The sequence below is a fragment of the Dermochelys coriacea genome, chromosome 1 (genome assembly GCF_009764565.3).
Source record: "Dermochelys coriacea isolate rDerCor1 chromosome 1, rDerCor1.pri.v4, whole genome shotgun sequence".
Taxonomy (NCBI): Eukaryota; Metazoa; Chordata; order Testudines; family Dermochelyidae; genus Dermochelys; species Dermochelys coriacea.
In genome coordinates this window covers 196,955,986-196,979,299 of record NC_050068.2, presented here as the reverse complement: position 1 = coordinate 196,979,299, position 23,314 = coordinate 196,955,986, and the positions used below count along the sequence as shown (strand labels likewise).

Below are 23,314 nucleotides of genomic sequence, written 5' to 3'. Positions count from 1 at the left end.
TATACCCGGCGCGGAGCACGCTGGGAAACGCCTGCCGCGCAGTGCATCACGGGAGGAAGCGTCCCGCTCGCAGCCCGAGAGGGACCTTCTCTTCCCCCGGCCCCCCTCCCAACTCCTTTAAAAATGGCCGTTGGCGGCGACGCGGGGCTTCTGGTCTGGGGGTGCGCTGCTAAAACACCCAGACGTTATTTTTTTCTCGCGGCTTAAAGCAGCCAATCAGCGCGCGCGCGCGGCGCCCGGTTGCCTGGTGTCGTTAGCAAGCGGGAAGTATGGCGGCGGCAAGGAGCGAGGCGGCTACGTTGTCCCTGGGAGCCAGGGAAGGTATCGGGGGCACTGGGGACCGGCCGGGTGGGCTACAGGGATCCTGGGGAATCTTGGTAGCCGGGATCAGGGGTTTATTTAGTGTCTTTTCGCCTACCGTTGAGTAGGTGGGTCGCGCGATGTATCATGGGATTTGTAGTTTTTTTCCGTGGCACAGCCTGGGTGTTAGCTCAGGGAGTGGACTACAAATTCCAGAGGGCTTTGCGCTCCCCCCCAACCGTGCTGGTGAATGGGGCGCAGAGGGATTAGCTAAAGGGGGTGGGGGGCCGTGGTCGCCCGTTAATGGGGGTGCAGCAGGGGAAGGGGGAGGCTGGGCGAGTCGGTCCCTTCCCCATTCAGGGCATGTCAGGAAAGGTGGGGGGGGGGTTACCTGTCCTTTTCTCCCCTCCCCACAAAACAGCGAGCTCAGAGAGACCATGAGACAATAGCACTGGTTGCCATCCACCTTCCCGTTGCCAGAGTGGTGCTGAAATCACCCCAAGAGATGTGGCTGGGTTTTGGATGTGGGGGAGGCTCTGTTGCAAGTAAGCAGCTGACATCCAGTCCCACAGGTGTATGTAAATTACAACAAACAGTTCCTAAAATATCCTGTTCACTGTTCCGGGGGCTTTCCTTCATGAGTGAGAGAGCTAAAACAGAAGTTGTTTTATTTGTTTAAAAATGTAGGCCTTATTGCAAAGATAATCTTATAAATAAGAAATATACCATGTTTCCCTGAATTTCCAGACAGCTTTTATGTCTCTATTGTTATTATAGCTTTTGTAGGTAGCATTGCCACTGCTGCTATTGAGAATTCTGTGGACAAGTGTGAACTTGACAAAAGTAATAGTGTGTGTGGTTAACTCTGATTCTGTTTGGGAAAGCGACCAGCAGAATAACTGTTAATTTTGTATTTAGCCTATCAGTTCAGTGCTTGAAGACTGTTCTTCACCAACAGTCTCTTTTTTAGCCATAGCATGCTTCCAACAGGAGTATAAGAATGTAGTCATATAGAACCTATATTGATTGTCAGAACTGATTGTTTCCTACTACTACAGAGTTCGAGACTGGAGGGTAGTGGTCTGCTACTGAGCTGATGGTGGGAGGGGAACCAGCAGGGGGTAGGAATGGGAGAGCGGTTTACATGTGCTGTAAATAGGATACAGTCAGTACCTCCTCCTAAGCTGGGCTAATATCTGAAAGAGATAATTGGAAGCTGTAGATCCTGAAACTTTAGTGGTCTAAGTTTCACTTACTTTGGAGACTGCCCCTCCTTCTCAGCTCTGTTACGACAAGTGCTTTCGTCTGGAATGTTTTAACTCTGGGGACAGAGTTAAGTGGTGGGCCTCAACTTTTTAGAATTTTGTCTTGCCCAAAATATATCTGGACTCAAGCACTGCATACTTTTACTGTGGACTGTTTGCTCAGGCTTTCCACTAGAGGCAGTGCTGGAATCTGGAACAGTTAGCCCATCAGTTAGCATTTCCCCATTTCTGGACCCCATGGGAAAGTTAATTTGATGCTGTGTAGAGTTGTAATATGCATTATAGCTGGCCAGAGAACAGCTATTCTGTTTTGTGACAACTTTTAAAGTTTTGAAATTTTTTGTTTCACATTGGAATGAAAACAAAACCTTTTGGATATTTTTTGTGAAACAGAATCGTGTCAAGTTTCCACCCAGAAAGTCCACTCGAAGATCAGAAACCTTCCCATCAGAAACTTTGTTGAAATCTGTGTCTCCTCAAAACATTACAGCTTTGATGAAACAGCATTTTTCAAAAACAACAATAAAAAAAGATTTTGTCAAAAAAATTCCAACCAGTCTAGTATACATGCTCCCAGTTTAGCAGGTGGGGAGTGGGGAAAACCTTTCCAGCGACAAATGGGAAGATTTCTCTGTGTTGGGACTTAAGCCATTGAGAAGAAAAAACTCCTTCCCCTTAAGTTGGTGTAAATAAACAACCTTCCAGATAAAAAACAATGCAGTCATTTTTCTGAATGTGCAGACTGCCCCAGTACTTCTGCTGCTCGTAGCTTTCCCAGGAAGCCGCAGAATGAAATTAATAAGACTCTGCTCTGTTTTGTTATTGCTATTCAGAGTAGTGTCACGAATCTCCTCGACTTCCTATTAATGGGATTGCTAACTGAGAAAGAATTACAAGTCTTTGTTAGCTCCTATTCCCACTAAATATAGTGATCTCTTTTTTGCAGTATTTCTCTTATGACTACTACAGCAAAGGTGATTGGATTTTTTGAAAGGCAAGGGATGTATTAAATTTTTCATGGTAAAAGATGATGAGTAGATTTGGTGATTGGGATGGAAAATTTTCACAGCATTTTTTCAAGGCTGAAGCATTATAATATTGTTTGTAGAGCCATTATATCTACCTGTCAAGTCTGAGATACTTATATGGCACCCATTACTTTATTATCACAGTCTTGAATGTTTTATGTACCCCTACATATCTGTGAGGTAGAGAATTATTGCTGCTTTAGCAGGGGAACTGAGACACACAGAACCTAAGTGACTTGCCAAAGGTCACACAGGAAAGTCTGTGGTGGAATATGGATTCCCAAGTCTCCAGGTAGTGTCCTAATCACTGGGTCATCCTTCTTCTCATTTATTCAGTCTGAAATATTCATTTGACAAAGTCTCAGAGATGCAAATGATAGAATTCAGTTATTTCTCTCTAGTCATGAATACAAGTCTGTTTATATTGCTTGCGAATTGGCAGCACACATGCTCGTACTTTACTTCTTTTTTCCCCCCTTTCTCCAAGGTTCGGTAGTTAATTGGTCAGGTCAGGGGTTGCAAAAGTTGGATCCAACATTACCCTGTGATGCTGACATTCATACTCTAATTCTGGATAAAAACCAAATAATTAAACTGGAACACCTGGAGAAATGCAGGAACTTAATGCAGGTTAGTATTATATGGTTCGAGTTGGCCATGAAATAACTTAACCACACTGTGCTTGTTGATAAAATATTTCTGTCACAAGAATTAATTAATTGAGCTCAAAAAGTTCCTTTTTCATAGTAAACTACTCAACTTCCTATATTTCTGAATGGACAAGGTGATAGCTAAAAATTAGAGACTTTTTTTAGTGCAGTCCAGTACAGGTCTGCAGCTGATAGTAGCACAAATTGTCTCCTTGGTTACCTATATAATTCAGAGAAAATGTATTTCATTGTCTTAAAAAAAAAATATATATGCTGGTGCCTAGTACTCAGATATTGAGTGAACTCAGTTCCTAGTGAAGTCAAAAGTAATCTTAATGCTTAATGCTTGACTCAACCATAATAATGTTCTTTTAACATAAATTTTCCATGTGTAATAAATTTGTATGTATATAGCACTTTCCATCCTTGGATTTCAGAGCTGTTTACAAAGAGAGTGCATCATTATCCTTATTTTACATGTGGTGTAGCTGAGGTACTAGGAGGTTTAGTGACTCAAAAGGTCACACACACTGGCACAGCTAGATGTAGATGCCTATCTCATGACTGTTAGTGCTATGCCCTGTCACCAGACCATGCAGTCCTCCTTTCATTTGCACTCTTTTAAACAGGACTCTTTTCAGTTTGACCTATAGTTCATCTTTGTTCCGTTTTGTCAAAAAACTTTTTATTGGTGCTTAAAAAGAAAAATACTTAGTTTATTTTCATGCCTTTATAACTACTGCTATCACAAATTCCAATATCACTTTTAGGGCAATCCATCTAATAGCCAGGCCTTTGCAACATAAAATGTAAGACCATAGTTATAAGTGAGTCCTGTGCTAATGTATGTAAATTTCCAAGTTACACAATATACAACTGCTAAAATGAATTGACTGGTAAATAACCCCTGAAATATGGTATAAAAATTTAACACAAGTAGAGGTGAAAAAAAAAATAAATGTAAAACAGGATAAATTACAAGAAGTAAAAGTGCTAACTGTAAAATTAAATGGTTTTACATTCTGACACTAATGCCCTGAGCCACTTAGGCCTTGATTCTGCAAATACTAATGTCCATGCTTAACTTTAGTCCCAGGAGTAGTCTGTTGAAATGAATAGGGCTATTCACGGTAGTAAAGTTAAACACGTGCATACATGTTTGTAGGATCCCGGCTCTGGTCTCCACAGGACATCTCTAAGTCCACGTCCATCATTAACTATCATTCGATGTACTTCCAGCCAGACATGAATAACAGTCTTTTTGAGTCCCCTTATTAGCTTCCAGAAGAGAATCTAAACTAATATATGAAAGGAGTCTTTCAAGCCTAGTGCTCACAATATTGGCTTAGGAGAATGTTGTTTTAATTTGTGCTATGACTGTTCGTGTAGGAATTTATCATTCCTAAAGTCCATACATTACATTTGGGATGGACTAGTATTTAGTTTTATTATACCTGCTTGGAGCTACAAATGCACCGGGAGTTCACACAAGCAAATTTCAATTCCAGCTAAAATTACAGTAGAAAAACAGAGTAGTTAATCCTTTTCACAGCTGAACCACAGGTCCTATTGTATCAGAGTAACTATAACTAAGACATTATCGATTGGTTGGTGTTGACATATCAAAAATATGTACAAGGTCAGTTTTTCATGACGCTTCATATTAAAACATATATTGGTATCAGAGTAGAAAGTGGCCGTTATAAGTGGTCTGTATTTAAAACATAATTAAAAATTACTCTTTTTCTGGGGATAAAAACTATTTTTTGACAGTTGTGTAAATTTTTTTTTTTTTAATTCTCCACTATGATGAGGATAAGCAAGTGTATTTTGATCCTGGAATAGTACATTTTCATGGTGACTTTGCAAAGCTGATTTAAAATACTGATTACCAGTTGCTAAATTCATACTAGGTTTCAGTTTCTTTGGTTTCAGCAGGTAAAAGCCCAGGTGAATTTGTCCCAGTTTGTTGTATGAGATTTTAAGAGTTTGATGAAGAAAGAGTCTGTATAGTTCTCCAATTTGTCTTGTCCACCTTATCCTTTGTGTGAAAATGGAAAATCTAGATTCATAGCATTTTTGTTGGATTGGATATTTAGCTGTTAAATCAGAGAAAGATCTCCGATAGGCTGTGTTGTTCATAGACTTTGATAGTAAATATAAAACATTTCTTATATTCAATCTACAGCTATCTGTAGCCAACAATCGACTTGTAAGGATGATGGGTGTGGCAAAACTGATGCAGCTCCGGGTACTAAACTTGCCTCACAACAGTATTGGTTATGTGGAAGGGCTGAAGGATTTGGTGCACTTGGAGTGGCTAAACTTGGCAGGAAATAACCTTAAGGTGAAATATTTATTCTTTGTACGTTTTCTGAAATCTGTATTTCAGAATGTAGTGGGTAAATAGGAAAATACTGAAAAAACATCCCTGCATAGCCTGATTCTGTTCCATTTTTGCGCCCACTAAATTCCCATTCACTTTAATGGGATCATTTTGTGTCTTTCCAGTCTCTGAAGTGGAGAAAGATAGTATTTGTGTAAGGGATCTCCTAGGAAAACTGACCTAAATAACTGAATACCAAAATATAAAGGGATTTGGGTAATCTTTTGAAATGCAGGTCAGATACTAAACTTAATAATCTCATTTTTACTATAGTTATATTAATAATGTAGTTTTGAAATGGTACAGTTTGTCCAGTCTAATTACCTTCAGAAAAGATTGCAGAATGTTGATATTAACTTTTATTTAATAGAAAAAGAAAGTCTTAGAGTAACTAATATGATTATTTCTCTTGTTGTAGACCATAGATCAGATCAATAGCTGCACATCTCTTCAACATCTTGATTTGTCAGACAACAATATACCTCAAATAGGAGATCTCTCCAAGCTTTTGTCTCTAAAGGTAAATGCTTCCTTACCTCTCTGTCTTTGGAATATTCTTTGCAAAAAACAGTTGTGACAGTAACTCTAAGCAGATAGCATTTTTCATTATCCATTCACTTTTAAAAGCATTTTAATTAATCACCATAATTGCTGTACTACGGAGGTATGTAAAAATTTATTATCCCCATTTTAAAGATGAAGAGATTGAGGCAGAGCATTTGTGATTCACTTGTGATCAATCTTTAATTTTGTCCCAGGCCACATAGTGAATTGGTATGAGAGTAGTGGTGAGAACTTAAATTCCTGGCTCCCAGTTCTCTTCTCAGGCTATGTGTACACTACTGCAGTAAGTCCTAGAATATCAGGGTTGAAAGGGACCTCAGGAGATTATCTAGTCCAACCTCCTGCTCAAAGCAGGACCAATCCCGAATTTTTGCCCCAGATCCCTTAATGGCCCCCTTAAGAATTGAACTCACAACCCTGGGTTTAGCAGGTCAATGCTCAAACCACTGAGCTATCCCTCCCCCTTAACGTAGCTGGAGTTGACATACCTTCGGTCGAGTTACTATGGGGTCTACACCGTGAGGGATCGACGGGAGAAAATCTCCCGTCAACTTACCTTACTCTTCTCGTCATGAGTAGAGTACAGGGATCGACTGGAGAGCAATCTGTATTTATTTAAGTTGGTGGGTCTTTACTAGACTCGCTAAACCGATTGCTGGTGGATTGATCTCAGAGCGTCAATCCCCGCAGTAGTATAGACCTACCCTCAGAATAAACTAATCCTCCTCCTCTTAAGTACTGAATCAGGACAAAGCAAATTCTGCTACCTTTTTTGCACTGAACTGTCTGCATAGGAGAAAGATACGTTTACAAATGTACTTTTAAAAATATCGGTAGTTAGAAACTTTAAAACCGTACATTTTATAAAGGAAAATTTTTGCTTTTAAATGTGAGGTTTTTTCAAGGTATTACTATTTCCCTGACTCTAACAACCAATAATCTGTTTGCAAATCTTTACATTGTCATTTCACTGTGTGTGTGTTCTGCAGCTATCACTGTTCACAACATTCATGTTTTGACAAAAAAAAGCATACATTTCATTACAATATTTTTTGTTTCATAGACTCTGCTGCTGCATGGAAATATTATAACCTCGCTTCGTGTGGTACCTGTTTGCCTACCTCAAAGTCTGATTATTCTCTCTTTGGCAGAAAATGAAATCAGAGACTTAAACGAGGTAAGAATGTGGAATATTTATCCTCAAATTTTAACTTACAATAAAAAAGGATAGTTCTTTTGAGAACAAAGTATCAAGAATGTATGTAAAACTGGCTTTGCTTTCTCCAAACATGCTAGACTACTGGGGTTTATTTGTACTAATTTGTTTCTGTAGTAAAGGTTCATGCAGTGAACTACTACACAAACCAGCTGATCCTCTGGTTTGGATGTTTTCCTTAAAACCAAAAAGAAATGTGTTGGGATGGAAGTTTTAACTTTCAGTTGTCATTTTTCCCCTTCCTTGTTTAATTGCTCAAAGATACCAAAAGTCCAGTCCACGGGCCAGATGTTGCCTACAAATTGATAAAATACTTCTCCTGGCTTTTCTTCCTGTATCTACAGAGTGAGAACAAATCTGATCAGCTGCTGGCTTTGACAGCTGAGAAATCCAACAAACAATTTCTGTTCTGAAAGGATAGGTCTGAAGTGCACAGCCTGGACCCAAACTTTTCCTAAATTTGTATTCGTAGTTTTGGTTGGGGCCCATCTCTGTTCTGTTCTTTTACCATGAAGCAGATGGCAAATAGTCTGGCTATAGTTGTTTGTTATTATTATTTATTATTTTTTTTATTTTAAAATTATATAAATAAGTAGTTGCTCCTGCCAAATTGTCATCGTAGCCTTTGTGTTGGAGGGACCCCTTAATTTGGTCAGATTTACATTCCTCCGTCCTTTTCCTTAGGATCACATGGTCACAGTCCATCTTTTCTACTGATTGGCCTGACCATCGTAAGACATTCTTCTCTCCTGTGCTGATGCAGAATAACACAAATATCTAATCATTTTATACATACCCAGGCACTGAAAGGAGGTGATTCTTTCCAAAGGCCATGGGGGTTGCTATGTTACAGGAAAGTGGATGGTTACATGACAGTGGTGTTCACAGTATTGTTAGTACTTCTTTCTTTTTTTGAAGTAGTGTATGTGTTGCAAGCAAAAGTTACTGCATCTATAATGCTGGTACTCTGCCCAAGATGTCTAACCAATGGAAATACATTACGTTTTATAAACATGGAGTAGTTCTCTTTTGTCAACAAAGACATCGTTTGTTACAGGTTTCTTTCTTGGCTTCCTTTCCTGAGTTGGAGCAGTTGTCAATTATGAACAACCCTTGTGTGATGGCCACACCTTCTATTCCTGGATTTGACTATCGGCCATATATTGTCAGCTGGTGTCTGAATCTTAAAGTTCTGGATGGATATGTGATTTCTCAGAAAGAGAGGTGAAATAATTTTTTTAATTGCTCTTTTTAATTGATTCATATGTTTGGATAAAGTGAAGTAGTATATTATTTTTGCGTGAGTGGAAATGTATCTCCGGATCAACTATACTTATCCATTCTGTCTTTTTGTTCCTTTGCTACTATATGTTTGGAGTGTACAGGAAAAAATACTCAGTCTCTGCTTTGTCATGATTCATTTCATTGTGAATAGATATTCTGGACATGGTATGTATCTGTCAGTATATTACTGCTCCCTGACTGGATGAGCATAACTCTTATAAGGTTTACAGTGTGAATACTCACAATTTAAAATTTACTGTTTACTTTCTGTGAATATTCTACAGTATATGCTTATAAAGTTTGTTTCAGTGAACATTCCTGCTAATAAACTCATTCATCCATATGTTTATAGACTACAAAAAGGGGCATAAACACAGATGAAGTGAATTAATTTAAAAAATTGGACGGAGAATGGATAGGTGAAGAGCATTGCCAGCCCGTGGACTAAAATATCAGTTGCAGAATAGATCTTCTACTTCATAGCCTCTTTTTTTTTTTTTTTTTTTTTTTTTTTTGTGAGGGATTCTTCCTCCATCAGCTCCTTTGAAGATCCCAGTTTCTCTGGCCTTTTGTGCGCAGGACCATGCTTTGCATTTATATGGCAAAGGCACACAGTAAAAGAAAAGTTACAAAGAGAGCTTAGCAATAAGAAAATGACTTGTATACAACTATGATTTTATGCCAAGACAATGACTGTGCATTTTCTCCCCCCAGTTTGAAAGCAGAATGGCTTTACAGTCAAGGTAAAGGACGATCATATCGACCTGGCCAGCATGTTCAGTTAGTCCAGTATCTGGCCACTGTTTGTCCTCTTACCGCTACATTTGGTCTCCAGACTGAAGAGGATGCCAAACTGGAAAAAATACTGAGTAAGCAGAGGTAAGGACATTTTAACTTGAACTATTGATGCCACTTAGTAAGTACTAGTCTATTCAGCTGAGGGGTTTTAAGGATAATCTAATTAATTTTGACAGTTTAGGACCAGGTCTTGCAAGCCCTAACTGTTGTAAGGTTGCTTCAGTGAAACTTCTTGTATGTGTAAGGATTTGTACAGTCAGCCCCTTGTTTTAGAATGGTTTAACCAATTATTTTTTCCACAGAATAGTTGGTAGTTATAGTTCCCTTCTGCACCACTAGTTCAATTCTTATTTTAAAAGAGAGATTTTACAATTACTTGGATTTTGTTTGTGTTTAGGCTCCACCAGAAGCAGTTGATGTACCAAAGCCAAAATGAAGGGCTGCCTACATCCTCTACTCCCAACAAAGTGGTGCCTGCAGTGTATGAACACAACAGTCCAACCCAAAGGCCCCAGATAATTCCTGAAAGTGGTAAGATCCAAATCTGCTACTGTGAGCTACTGTTCACTGTGGAAATGAACAAAATAGCTGTTTGCACACAAATAACTTTGTGAAGGGAAAATTAGCAATGTAGTTCGACTCTGGAACAGATCCTTCAGATCTTTATTGTATTTGTTTGGATTGTTTTTAACAGGTATTGATATACTTTGTTTTCTAATACCACTTTCATCACTTATTCAGATCTTGAAAACCAATCACAAATGAGATTAATAAGTAACTAATAATAATAATACCTTCTATTAGCTCATTACTTCTGTTATGTGCCTACTACTTTTTGACTGTTCTGTCTAGTTAGACATTTCTTCTTCGGAGGGACAATTTCTTACTGTTTTTGTATAGTATATAGCACCCTGGCATTTAATGGGGTTCCCAAATGCTACTGCAATATCTATGTTAAATAATCATATGATTGCCATTGTTAGCACTTCAGATACTATTATTACTCAGTAAGTACTTGGGTTGATTTAAATAAATAAATACCTGTTGATTTAAATAAACAAATTATATATTTAAATACTGTGTGGTCTAAATTTGGCTTTCTGATCCTCTAGAACCTGTTATCCAAAGGAATTCTTGGGTTGGGCCAGGCTCCAGTGATGACCATTCCTATGCAGTTAAGAATGTCTTTCCAGCTTCAGTGCAAGCTGAAAGAAGCTGTCGCAATGAGCTGTACCTGGAGGACATACAGACTGACGAGGACAAACTGAACTGCAGTCTTCTGTCCTCAGAATCTACTTTTATGCCAGTTGCTTCAGGACTATCTCCAGTATCTCCCACTACAGAATTAAGGCTACATGGAATCAATTTGAACCTAGAAGAAGATGATAATACAGTGATTGTATTTGTGAAAGGGGTCAATAAAGATGAGGATGATAACAAGCAGGAAAAGACTTCTTGGGTTACAAATGAATGTTCCATCAAAACAGCCGAAATTGTGGAAACTCAAGAGGAAGATAATGAGGATGGAATATTGCCTTCCCCTAGTCCAGCAACAGTCACTACTAACCCAATTGCGAGTATTAATGACTGTTTCGCATCTTCTGTTGACCAAGTTCTGTGCAGCCACCTCAAGCCACCATTAACTGATGATGAGCCATTAATTAAAAATCTTTATACTGAGCAAACTATAGAGAGAAATTCTACTGATGCATCAGCTGCTGTTGACCAAGATGCTGAACTTCAAAGAATGAACAAAGCGGCCACCAAGCTTCAAGCCTGCTGGAGGGGATTCCACACAAGAAACTACCATCCCAGAGCCAAGGAAGTGCGTTACGAAATTCGGCTAAGCAGAATGCAAGAGCATATTGTTTTCTTAACTGATGAAGTAAGAAAGTAAGTCAAAAGTCTTATTTTATGTTCTTATTCTCAAAACTGAATTAATGTACTTAGAACAGAAAAGTAACTTGTTCTAATGCATTTCAGAATGAGTATAAACTTATCTTGGCTTATGGAACTATTTCTGGTTTCAGAGTAGCAGCCGTGTTAGTCTGTATTCGCAAAAAGAAAAGGAGTACCCGTGGCACCTTAGAGACTAACAAATTTATTAGAGCATAAGCTTTCGTGAGCTACAGCTCACTTCATCGGATGCATCCGATGAAGTGAGCTGTAGCTCACGAAAGCTTATGCTCTAATAAATTTGTTAGTCTCTAAGGTGCCACGGGTACTCCTTTTCTTTTTGGAACTATTTCTATGGCTGTGACTCTGTGCACAGTAGCTCTTTGGTATGCTAACACAGAACTACTCTGATCACAGCAGGAGTCAGCTTTCTCTTCTGTCTCCCTTATCAGGATGTATGTAACTCCCCTCTCTTCACTCTATAGCTCTATCTACACGCGTTTGGTTAAAGGGAAATTTTCTCTCTTCTTCATCCTCCCACGCTCAGGACAATAGACTCAAATATTAAGGCAAAATAAGGTAGCATAAAGCAACTATACTTTGACATTCTCTTAAAGTTCAGCGAGAGTATGAGTGGTTCTGAATGTGAAAGATGGTGGTCCAGGATCCGTGCTGAGATCACAGTAAATCAGTGTTTCGGGGTATTCATTTTTAATATGAGGTTCTTCTCTGAAAAGTGGCTATGTAACAAGGCATCATAGGAGTCCAACGTCTGTATGATATGATGTAAACTGAGCAACTTTGAGAAGAGTATTTTGTCAGCCCTGCAGACTCAGCTTGGGATCTGAGTGAAGATCTAGGATCATTCCATCTTATTATAAGTAGTAAAGATTCTGTGAGTCAAATTAGGCCCTCAGTGCCACCTGTGAAATTCCATTGCTTTCAGATGATGCCTATGGTTATATAGGTGCAATCCAGTAACCTATGGTTGGGTTTGAAGAGGTTCATGCAGAACAGTTATTACTGATGTTGATGCATGAAAAGGGAAATATCTCAGCTTGGCTCTTGGAGCTCAGTTTGAGTTATGAGCTAGAAGTTAGAAAAGCATTGGATAAAGTGAGCAAATTTTATAGAAAACCAGTGAGACACAATAAAATACAACCTCATAATGCCACTTTCAGTGGTACTTTACAGAAGAGAAACACTTCAATCATTTGTTTGTAATTACCCACATCTTAAAGCTGGTGGGAAGCAAAATTGACCTGGCCTGGTGGATCCCTTACTAAAAAGTTGTCTAATAGCTGTATTGTTTGTCACTAGCAGTTTGAAAATGTGTGTAGAAACCCACAGTGGGTTTCACTTTTTTCCATGATTGACCAAAGTGATGGATGTGTCTGTGAAAAGAGGAGGACGACTTGTGACACCTTAGAGACTAACAAATTTATTTGCTCAAATAAATTTGTTAGTCTCTAAGGTGCCGCAAGTCCTCCTCTGATTTTTGCGGATACAGACTAACACGGCTGCTACTCTGAAATCTGTGAAAAGAGTTTCACAGAAGGAAGTGAGAGCTCTCTGAAGGGGAGTGCTATAGAAACAGTTAAACGGCATGAGGACCCTATGTCCTTCTGATACAAAGGATGTTCAGTAGACCATGGAGAATGGAGTACAAAAAGCTTTAATAATGAGCAGGATAGTAGTTTTCTCCAACAGTATTTGAAGTCTGTTCAGCAGCTAAAAGATGCTGATAAGTCAAGTTGCAATATTTAAATGTTTGCCCTGTAGTATCTTTCAAGAATAGCCTCATGTAAAATTGTGCATTTATACAAATGTACTGGTATTTTCAACCAAAAAACCACTGCTTTATTTCAGTATTTAAAATTAAAATATCTTGGGTGTGTGTGTGTGTGTAGATTAAGAAAAGAAAGAGAAGAAGAGAGGATTCAAAAACTTGTACAAGACGAGGCTGTCAGATACCTTTGGAACCAGGTAAGCCTCTTTCTTTCTCTCTCCCTCTCTTTTTCCCATTTACAGATTAACTAAAAAGCATGCTTCTAAATATATATTCTTTAAGTATACAAAGTGTAGCTCATCCTTGCAAAACTGATCTTGCATGCTAGATGCATTACTAGAAGGTTATCTGCTAATTGGCTATATTGCCTGCCATTAAAACTCTAGAAAAAGTATGCAGAACTGTCTGTAAAATTAGAAACTTAAATATGTTTTATAACTAAAAATAAAATCAGTTTAGAATAGAAGTAAGGAGAAAATACAGGAGAAGGTAAATGAGTCAAGTGGGAGAAAATGGGAAGCAAAACTGACTTGACATGGTGGATCCCTTACTAGAAAGTTCTGTTAATGGCTATATTGTCTGCCACTAGCAGTTTGAAAATGTGTGTAGAAACCCACAGTGGGTTTAGTGAAAGAATAACTGGCTATTGCCACAGTATTCTCTGAGTGACTGAAGACTATGAAACCATACTAATTCTGGAAGCTACACATTGTTCTTTAACTAATTTCTAACTCTGAAAGGTTGATGCTACATCTTATAGGTGGACCTCTTTCAAAGAGTTGGGTACTCCTGTAGTTGTAGTACCACAACAGTGAAACCTTTATATTCTTTTAAACATGTGTTGTCCCTTCTTAAAATCTTCCTCAATGGTTTTGTTTCTTTTCTTTTCCCTTTCATCCCCTTCCCTTCCCTCCCCTGTTTAACAGTGGGAAGTGCATCTTCCCTTTCTTTGAGGCAAAGTGCACTTACTTTTTATTTAGTCCTTGTATCGTACATTGGATATTAGATTGACTGCCACTTTACAAAACATTCCTAAGAAACAAAATGTTATTTCATCATGAAATCTTTTTTCCCCTATGGTTTACAGGTTAGATCCCTTCAGCAGTGGCAACTTTCAGTGAACCAAAACCTTAGCACTTGGCAGCATGGTGCTTCTGCATCAAGTACTTTGTGTCCATCCAAACTATCTGTCCAGTCATCCGGGCTCAATCAAGAAAACTCTCCTGTTGGTAGTTCTACCTGGTTGATTTCAGCTACTGAAGCTCTTCATGAGAAGACTTTACCTGAGTTCCCAGATTCTGGCTTTCACTCCTCTATAACTGACCAAACTCATGTTAATGACTCTCATGGCTCTGAAAAGAGTTCCACAGAAAGAAATGAGAGCTCTCTGATTGGGAATTCTATAGAAACAGTCAAACAGTGTGGAGATCCTGTCTCAGAATGTATTTCAGATACAGAGGATGTCAAGGCAGACCATGAGGAATGGAGTAAAGAGAGCTCAAATAGTGAGCAGGACAGTAGTCTTCTCCAACAATACTTGAAGTCAGTTCAGCAGCTAGAAGAGGCTGATGACAGGACAAGTTGCAGTGATGGGACAGAAAGGAGTAGGCCACAGACAGCTGCATCAGGAGAAAAACAGGATGTTTTGTCCAACGCTGTTTCTATAAATGTCTCTCAAGATGTACCTTCACCTGCACCAAATGAAATTAATCAGACGCCAGAAAGTTACAAATTGAATTCAGGAGTGGTGTCAGGGAAGCAAACAGAATGTGATGCTTCATTTCAGGTCCTGCATGTTGGCATAGCAGTGTAGTGGGCTTAGCTCCATGGAAAATTAGGGAATATGGTTAACTTTTTTTTTTTTGACATTTATACAGAATATATTTGTATTCTTTTCATATATTCTGTTCTGGATTCCTATACCCATTTCACCAGAAAGACTTAACTTTTAATAGCATCTTGAATGTTGATGCTAACTATGCTAAACTGAAATGAGCGAAGTTCTCCGTGATGGACGTAATGCACTTTATTTCTTAATGACTCTTGTAGCTTAACTGGTTTTCATAAAATATAATTCAAAAGATTATGATTTTTTCCTATTGGCTCAATTCAGCTAAAGTAGATAAGCTTTAGTAAGTTTTTATTTTTCCTAAAATTCAGAGCTTAAGTTCATGTTCTGTGCAAATAAGGAAACAGCATAGGAAAAAACAGGAAAGAGGAAGAATAAAGACTCATCTGTCGGTATAAACTGACAGGAAACAGGACAACAGAAATCACTTAGAGTTTCTGTGGACCCGAATTTAGATAAGTCAAGATTTTTAAAAATAAGTGCTCTAAAACTTGAATCGCAAGTCACTGCCAGGACAAGTTGCAAGTGATGGGGCAGTAGGCCACAAACAGCTGCATCCGCAGAAAAACAAGATTCTTTTAGGTCTTTTAAAAAAAAAAAAAAAAAGACAATTGAAGTTCCTGGGTGCTCTGCCCCTTTGAAAATAGGCCATTTATTTAGAAGCCTAAATATGGATTTAGGCGAGTCAAACTTTAGGGATGCATCTTTAAAGCAAGTCTTGACCCTTGTCTCCCATTCAGCCCAATCGTGCTGTCCTTTCTCAGGTAAGACTCATGGTAGGGTCAATAGCAGTATTTCGTGAGTAAGGGCTCCAAAAGGACCTAGTAACATAAGCATATGCAGTGTCCCTCTCTGCCAAGTGAATCGCAGCAATGTGTGGTAGGAACAAGATGAAAACATAGTTTGGGGGGAGCCATACTGGTGTGGTTAAAATTAGCTAATTAGAAGTATTGAACCTCCACAAAGATGGCCTTGTTATCTGCTGGTATCTCAGGTGTAAATATTAGAAGGAAATTCCATGAGTTGAAACTGTTTCCTGCCCCTTTGTTGGTTTTTTCCCCATGTAAAGTAGCATTAAACATTTGACACTAATTGGTTTTAATTAATTGTAAATGTGCGTCTCTCTGAATGTGCTGATTTAGTTTTGCTTCACCTTCCTTTTAAACTCTGGGGAAGCGGTGACAGCAGATAATGTATAAATGGCAGTTAGGTATAATGCAAACCCCACTTTATCCTGTTATACCTTGTTCGGGGAAATAAAATCTTCAGTATGGCACAAAAGTAGCAATAGAAAATTGTGCTATGTAATTGGGAAAGGTCATCAGTAAAATAAAAAAATCAAAAGTGCTGTGAGGCTGAACCTCCAGATCACTAGTGTTGCATTTTGCAAGATGAGAGATCAATGCTCTTTGAATTGTGTGTGAATTTCTCTGAGATCAGTGCAACTAATCACATGAACAAAGATAGTTTTCACAAGGTCAGCTATTGCTTCTTTAAATATAAAGTGATTTTTCCAAACATGTCACCCTGTTAAATTCTGGAGATGATTATTTTTTAAAAGTCTTGATTCCCAGTCCCTGTTAGGTCCTAAGGATGGAATTCACCCCTGTGCAGATGGTTGGCAGAAAGCCAGTGAACCACTTAAGTCCCCAAAATAGAGCTGAAGTGGAACTCAAGTAGTGTATGGGCCTTTTACCAGCCCTGTGCACAGGCGTGAACTTCACCTTGAAAGAATAAAGCTTATCTTTATATATAGTACAACCTTCTTTTTTTCCAGAAGTCATGGGGATGTTATATACATATTGGGTAATCCAGGAATTCTTGTTGTAATTAAGAAGCTAGGGCTCTTGATTCTGTTTTGAATAATGAGAATATTTAGATAATTGAGGTTGAAATATATTAAATGTACATCTTGCCACCTAATGCTAGTTAAAACATATCTGTAGTGTAATTGAGTTGGCATTTAGATGATCTAAGGAGATGCAAGTTCTCTACTTCCATTGAAATCAATGGCTGCTGGGGATCTCTGCCTCTTTCAGGATGGCGCCCCTGTGGGGGGTTGGTGATTTTGTATCAATCTGGTGTGGAACTCATGCAGCTCTTTAAAGGGACTTGGAGCATACCATTAAGTGTGAGAAGACTTCTCTGCAGTACACAAAACAGTTGCCAAATGTTGAAAGGAATCACTAAGTGGGGATTGGGAGGAAGTGAAAGTTCTCTCTCTAATGACAGAATGTCAGCGTAATAGATCTCATGTTGAAAAATAGTTAGAGCTCTCAATTTCTTTGGATAAGAACGGTATCAATTACTGAAGACTTTAATTTTGCTATTTCATATAAAAGTACCTCATTTGCTGCCAGGAATTAAGCTGAGAAGAGTCAACATATGTTGTGTAAGTGCCAAAAGGTAATACCTTCATAAAACTAATTTTCCATGGAAGCCATAGAAGTTCATAGTATTCCCTGTAGTCATGGGACTTGCAAACACAAATGCATGAAGACTTATTTTACCCAGTATCTATATCAACTTTTACTTGTAACCTGTACATCCAACTCTCTATATAACATCCAAAAATCTTTCATTTTGTGAAGATAGAGCAAAATATATACCAACTTATAATATTCAGCTGTATCTTGTTACTTTTTCAAAAGCTTTGAAGCACAAAGTATCTCTTCTGTTATTGTGCGGTATATCTTGCATGTGTAGAAAATAAATTGCCTAAATTTAGCATATTTAAATGTTATAGAGAGAAAGATTTGGATTAACTTTTGCAGGATTAAAAGTAATTAGTTGTACATAAGCAAAAAAGTATTGTTGAGCAGCATGAAACAAAAGGCTAAATAATACCTTAAATATGAAAGGAGAAGAGATAATGAAAGAAAGCTGAAAAATAGCAAATAAAAACATGTATGCTAAAATAGGCTTATTTGAGCTAATGGAGTCTCATAAGCAATTTTTATAGTATCATACTTTAATTTATGGCTCTAATTTTTCTTAGAGGGAATAAAACTTTTAAAGAGTAATTTTGGTCAATTTTGGGATATGTGTACACAAGTCCTAGTTGTGATCCGTGTTTTGGTTTACAATATTTCTACATTTTTATGATTGAAGGCAGTTTATTTTAATTTCCACTCCATGTAATAAGTGATAGACTGTGAATGTTCACAGGGTAGAATTTGGATAAATGGAATTGAAAGATAATCTTAAAATGCAGACCATTTAAAAATCTATTTAGAGAACAATTGATTTATATATTAAGTAATCTCTTTCCTTCCTTAGAAAGAAAAATGGGGAAATTCCCCATTGGAGAAGACAGATGGATCACCATTTTTTTTTTTTGTATGAAACTTATGTAATGATTACTATAGTGCATTCCTCAGGTATCTAGAATTGTAATGAAATCAATGGGAGTTCTGAGTATATAAGGAATTTAGAATCTGTTGCTCTAGATACTTGAGTGGTGACTAATCTGTCCTCTATACCTCCCCACCCTTTATGCTGTTTGGTAAACAAAATGAATGAGCGCTCTAAGGGAGAACTTTTCAAAAGCATGAAGCAGTGGTCTAACACTGCTCCCATTCACTTCAAAGGAAGCGGAGTTAGGCTTACACTGAGTGCTCTTGCAAATCCCACCCTAGAAGTTTATCATCTTTACAGAAATGCTTTTCTCACAGTGCAGGGAAAACATTAAGATTACAAGTTTGGTTTGATCATTCTAAAACATAAGTATCACTGGACAAATAGCTGTGGAAGCCCTTGATAAGTTAAATGGTGCAAGTGTAACAATTTTTATAGATTTATTTCTAGGAGACCCCATAACATGCATGCTACACCTAATAAGAAAATGTACTTATCAGCCAATCTGTGTGTGTATGTATGTAAATAACTTCATTTTTCTGAATATAGAATGCCATTGAGCTTGCAAATTGTTCATGATATTTTAAAAGTATATTGACATTATGACTTTTGTACATAATGTCTATAGAACTCCAAGCCTTATTGCCACTTGTGGCGGATTGTTTGGGGAACTGGCCAAACTCAAGAAATGGAAGCTATATTCCTCCAAGTCTACTTTGCTTTGTTTTATTTGAGTTGAAAATATGTCTAATTTGAAATGGAGATCCCTTGAATGAAAATGCAGTATAAAGCTGGTCAGTTCCTCTGTTTTGAGTAGTGGAAAGGAGACTTTTCTATTTATTTTTTCCTTGAGGATTGTGCCACTCAATTAAGTAAACTTAAAGTATAGTGAAGCCTTTCAAAAAGTCTCCTTTTAATAATAGACCATTTTCCTACTGTAACTTTCTCAGAAGTGTTTCACACAACATTTTTTGTCTTGGTGGCCAAGACTTGTGCTATCTTAAATGTTCACATCACTTCAGCAAAAAGTAAGACCCAAGACACTTAACTCCTATAAACTATTTAATAGTATTACAATAAGAGGTGCTTTAACTGTGAATAAGTGCGATACCAAATCTTAACTTACAGAACTAATAGGTGTAAATAGTGATATAGGAGACCACTTTATGGCTTCATTACATATGAATACAGTGGACTAAATTCACCCTTAGTGCAACTTCTCTGAAGTCAATTTTGTTAAATTTGAATCTTTCACAGTAGTATTCTACCTCTAAACTAGTCTTAAAAACAACAATTAAGCCTTGATTTGTCTTTATACTTCTCGCTATTTTCTGTGAAGAATGTTGAGTGGTTACGCTGGTACAATTTGTATATTTTCTATGATTGTTTACATGTGTGAATTTATTGGTTCTGATATTTAGTTTGTACCTCTGAGTTTTGATTTTAAATAAATTTTACACTTATTGGATATGTTTGAGCTTGGTGTTAAGATTATACAAATGTCTGATAGTCACTTTCAGTTGAGTTTTCTGTAGTGCCTTTAATCTGAAGCTCTAAGTGATTTACAAATATGAAAATCAATAAATCATAGTCAGTAAGGTAGGTATTAGATTTATGCTTGTATGCAGAGAGGTAAAGAGGTTAAGGGCCCACCTTACCACTGATGAAAATTGGAGCAGTACTGGATCTTAAGTGACTTGCCTAAAGTTATGAATCATATTGACAGTCATGATTTTTGGGGTTCTGACTCCCAGTCCCCTGCTTCAAACTGTTTTTCAGGTTGTCTTATGATCAGATTAGGAGGGCTTGAGGTGTTTTGCACAAAACCATGATTTCTGGGCAGAGGATACAACAAATTTGCTCCTCCATTTTTAGATCTTTTGCCTCACATTGTTTGTTGTCCCTGCACAATCTTCTTTCCTCCCAAAGGACTAAGGCAATTGACATCCTGGGGGGGGGGAGGGAAAGCAGAGCTTAAACAGTTGAAACAAGTAGCTGTTGAGCTGAATTAATTTAGAAGTGCAGAGAGCCAGAGTCAAAGCAACATGAGACTTTGAAAAAAGCAAAGTTAATATAAGCTGTGAATGGCAATTGCACAGGGGCAAAGGGCAGTGGGATGGTTAGTGCCCAATCAAAGTCCTGGGGCACACAGCCAAGATTTATTTGAAGTACATCCTACCATTGTTCTAGAAATAAATTTAATGAAAAAGAGCAAGATCAACTCTGACTAGGTTGAAGAGCCAGACTGGCAGTTGAAAAAGTATAGTTCCAGTGTGGAGTTTTCATTTAGTGTAGTTAAGGAACCATTTAAGCTCTAGGAGTGCTGTACTCTGGGTGGCACATGAGCATTAGCAGAGAAGTGTCTCTCGATTCACTACTGCAGCCTTTAGTGACCAAGAACCTTCAGAGATGGGGATTTCAGTCCTCCTTTCAGCTAGGGAGCACAAGGTCCAAGAATAAGAATCCTGCCAGGAAATCATCAAGAGATACAGAATTACAGGGTAAATTAATCCCCCTCCTAGTACTGTGGAACTGCCAGGTGGCTGCCATGCAATTAAAAAAATATTCTAAAGGTCATTTGGATTTTACCAAACCAGCCAACCCACCTCCTTCAAAATATTGTAGCAGCTCAGGACTGTGCAGAGCCATATAGAGTTGCAGGTTGTTACAAAACCTCAGTTAACTAAAGTGTCATTAAAAATTTGTGAAGATGTGAGGTTTGTTTTGTTTGCAGACAGTGTAGGGAAAATGAAAAATGATTCAGTCCCAACATCACAGCCCTTTTCTTAGCACAGAGAGCCAGAAGGTGAAATGGATTAGAAACTAAAAAAGTTACACTGGTTGGTTTAATTTCTATTGTCCATTCTGCCTGAGATTCACAAAATAAAGAGCATTGAGTGGTAAACGTTTAGATTAAAGTGAGAATTTTACATTAACATTTGTAAGGAAATTATTTTTCATTTTAAAATTATGCAGAAAGTGTCCTAACAAAATTATTTTTGGGGAGGGGAGGGAGGTCAGGGGAATTAGGCCAGATCCTTATCAGGTGTAAACAGGCATAGTTCCACTGGCTTCAAAGCTCTTTAAATCATAATGGCTTCAATGGAGCTTTGCTAAATTTACACCAGTTAAAGACCTGGCAAACTCCATTGCTATATAATAATAATTGGATCCTAAGATAGAGAAAAAAATAGACCTCTTTTCAGATTAAATTAACATGTATCTCCTATTCTACACCCCATTCCACATTTCATCATTTTTGGTGTGAGAGCTTTCTTATCTGCATCAGCCTCCTGGTATTGCTACATCTTGCCAAGTCTCCCTTTCAAAATTGAATCTCCATTCTCTATTGTCTCTACTTTTTTTTTTATGGTTTAACTTTATTGTGGGTGTTGCTTCCCTCAGTTTATTCTGGTGTGGTTTCATATTGTAAGCTGAACATGCTCATTATAGGGGGGAAAAAAACTGGATGTGTGGAAATTAATAATAAAAATGCTCTCTTGGGTGGAGAAAGAAGTGTTTGTTTACATTGCCACATCAACAGGAAATAGATGCTGAGGACAGCACAACGGGGTCACCTGCACATCCACCAATGTAATATATGGCATCATGTGCCAGCAATGCCCCTCTGCTATGTACATTGGCCAAACTGGACAGTCCCTATGTAAAAGGATAAATGGACACAAATCAGATATTAGGAATGGCAATATACAAAAACCTGTAGGAGAACACTTCAACCTCCCTGGACACACAAAAGCAGATTTAAAGGTAGCCATCCTGCAGCAAAAAAACATCAGGACCAGACTTCAAAGAGAAATTGCTGAGCTTCAGTTTATTTGCAAATTTGACACCATCAGCTCAGGATTGAACAAAGACTGAATGGCTAGCCAACTACAAAAGCAGTTTCTCCTCCCTCGGTGTTCACGCCTCAACTGCTAGAAGAGGGCCTCATCCTCCCTGACTGAACTAACCTCGTTAACTCGAGCCTGATTTTTGCTTGCATATTTATACCTGCCTCTGGAAATTTCTACTACATGCATCCGACGAAGTGGGTATTCACCCACGAAAGCTTATGCTCCAATACGTATGTTAGTCTATAAGGTGCCACCGGACTCTTTGCCACAACGGGTTGGTGGCTCTCAAATGTTCTCAGACTGTGGTTCTCTTTTATAATTCTCTCACAAGGCCAAATTTTCAAAAAGTGTTCAGTGTTCTCAGTTGCAGTTAGATTTTCAGAAGAGTTTAGCTCCCATTTAGGCACCTAAATAAATGGCTGGTTTTAAAATAATTCCTGACATTGATTCTTATGGCCAAGTTTTCAAGTGTCAGAATGGCAGCTACTGAGTGCTGAACGCTTTTGGAGAATCTGGTCTGAATTGTGAATGCTGAGAACCTGAAACTGTAGCTTTGAGCTCTTTTGAAAATCTGACCCAGAGACTTCAGCTCCTGCTTGGTTATTAAATGAAAAAAGAATTGAATGAGACTAGGAGGGAGATAGAAAAGTTAATTTTTACTTGCCTTAAGAGGATGGTTTTAGCTATTACATTCCTCTCCTGTTATCTATCTGTGTTCTTTATTTTCTAATCTAGCATGTAGGAATTCCTATTTACCAAATCTTCCTGCCTGGGTTACAGCCCCCTCCCCTTCCTCTAGGTCACTTTGCAAATTTGGAACTACAGCTGTGGATGTATGTTAGCTAAAAGTCATAGGAAGACCCAGTTTCTGTGGCATCTGCGTATTTCACTGTAGTTGAATTCGCAGCACAGAAACACATGGGAAAGAAATACACGAAGCAGCCCCTCCAGAAATGGGCTTTGTTTTTATTCCTCGCTGAGAGTGAAAGAAATCCTAGGCTTCAGAGGAGCAGCCGTGTTAGTCTGTATTCGCAAAAAGAAAAGGAGGACTTGTGGCACCTTGGAGACCAACACATTT

The 23,314-nt window shown here is 38.2% G+C and overlaps 1 protein-coding gene across 5 annotated transcripts; it reads left to right on the top strand.

The window, feature by feature from the left end:
- The first annotated feature begins 53 nt into the window (after nt 1-53).
- On the top strand, nt 54-19,850 carry CEP97 (centrosomal protein 97). Of its 5 annotated transcripts, none has more exons than XM_038407965.2 (11): nt 54-321; nt 3,081-3,223; nt 5,432-5,590; nt 6,048-6,149; nt 7,257-7,370; nt 8,467-8,633; nt 9,408-9,572; nt 9,889-10,022; nt 10,604-11,384; nt 13,298-13,373; nt 14,264-19,850. In XM_038407965.2, the coding sequence occupies exons 1-11, from the start codon at nt 270-272 to the stop codon at nt 14,987-14,989; spliced, it is 2,619 nt and encodes an 872-aa protein (XP_038263893.1). In that variant the 5' UTR covers nt 54-269; the 3' UTR covers nt 14,990-19,850. The 5 variants fall into 5 exon arrangements, with proteins under 5 accessions (XP_038263893.1, XP_043366940.1, XP_043366948.1 ...); XM_043511005.1 differs by having other exon boundaries at nt 186-321; nt 8,494-8,633; XM_043511013.1 differs by having other exon boundaries at nt 186-321; nt 18,305-19,850.
- Nucleotides 19,851-23,314: the final 3,464 nt, after the last annotated feature.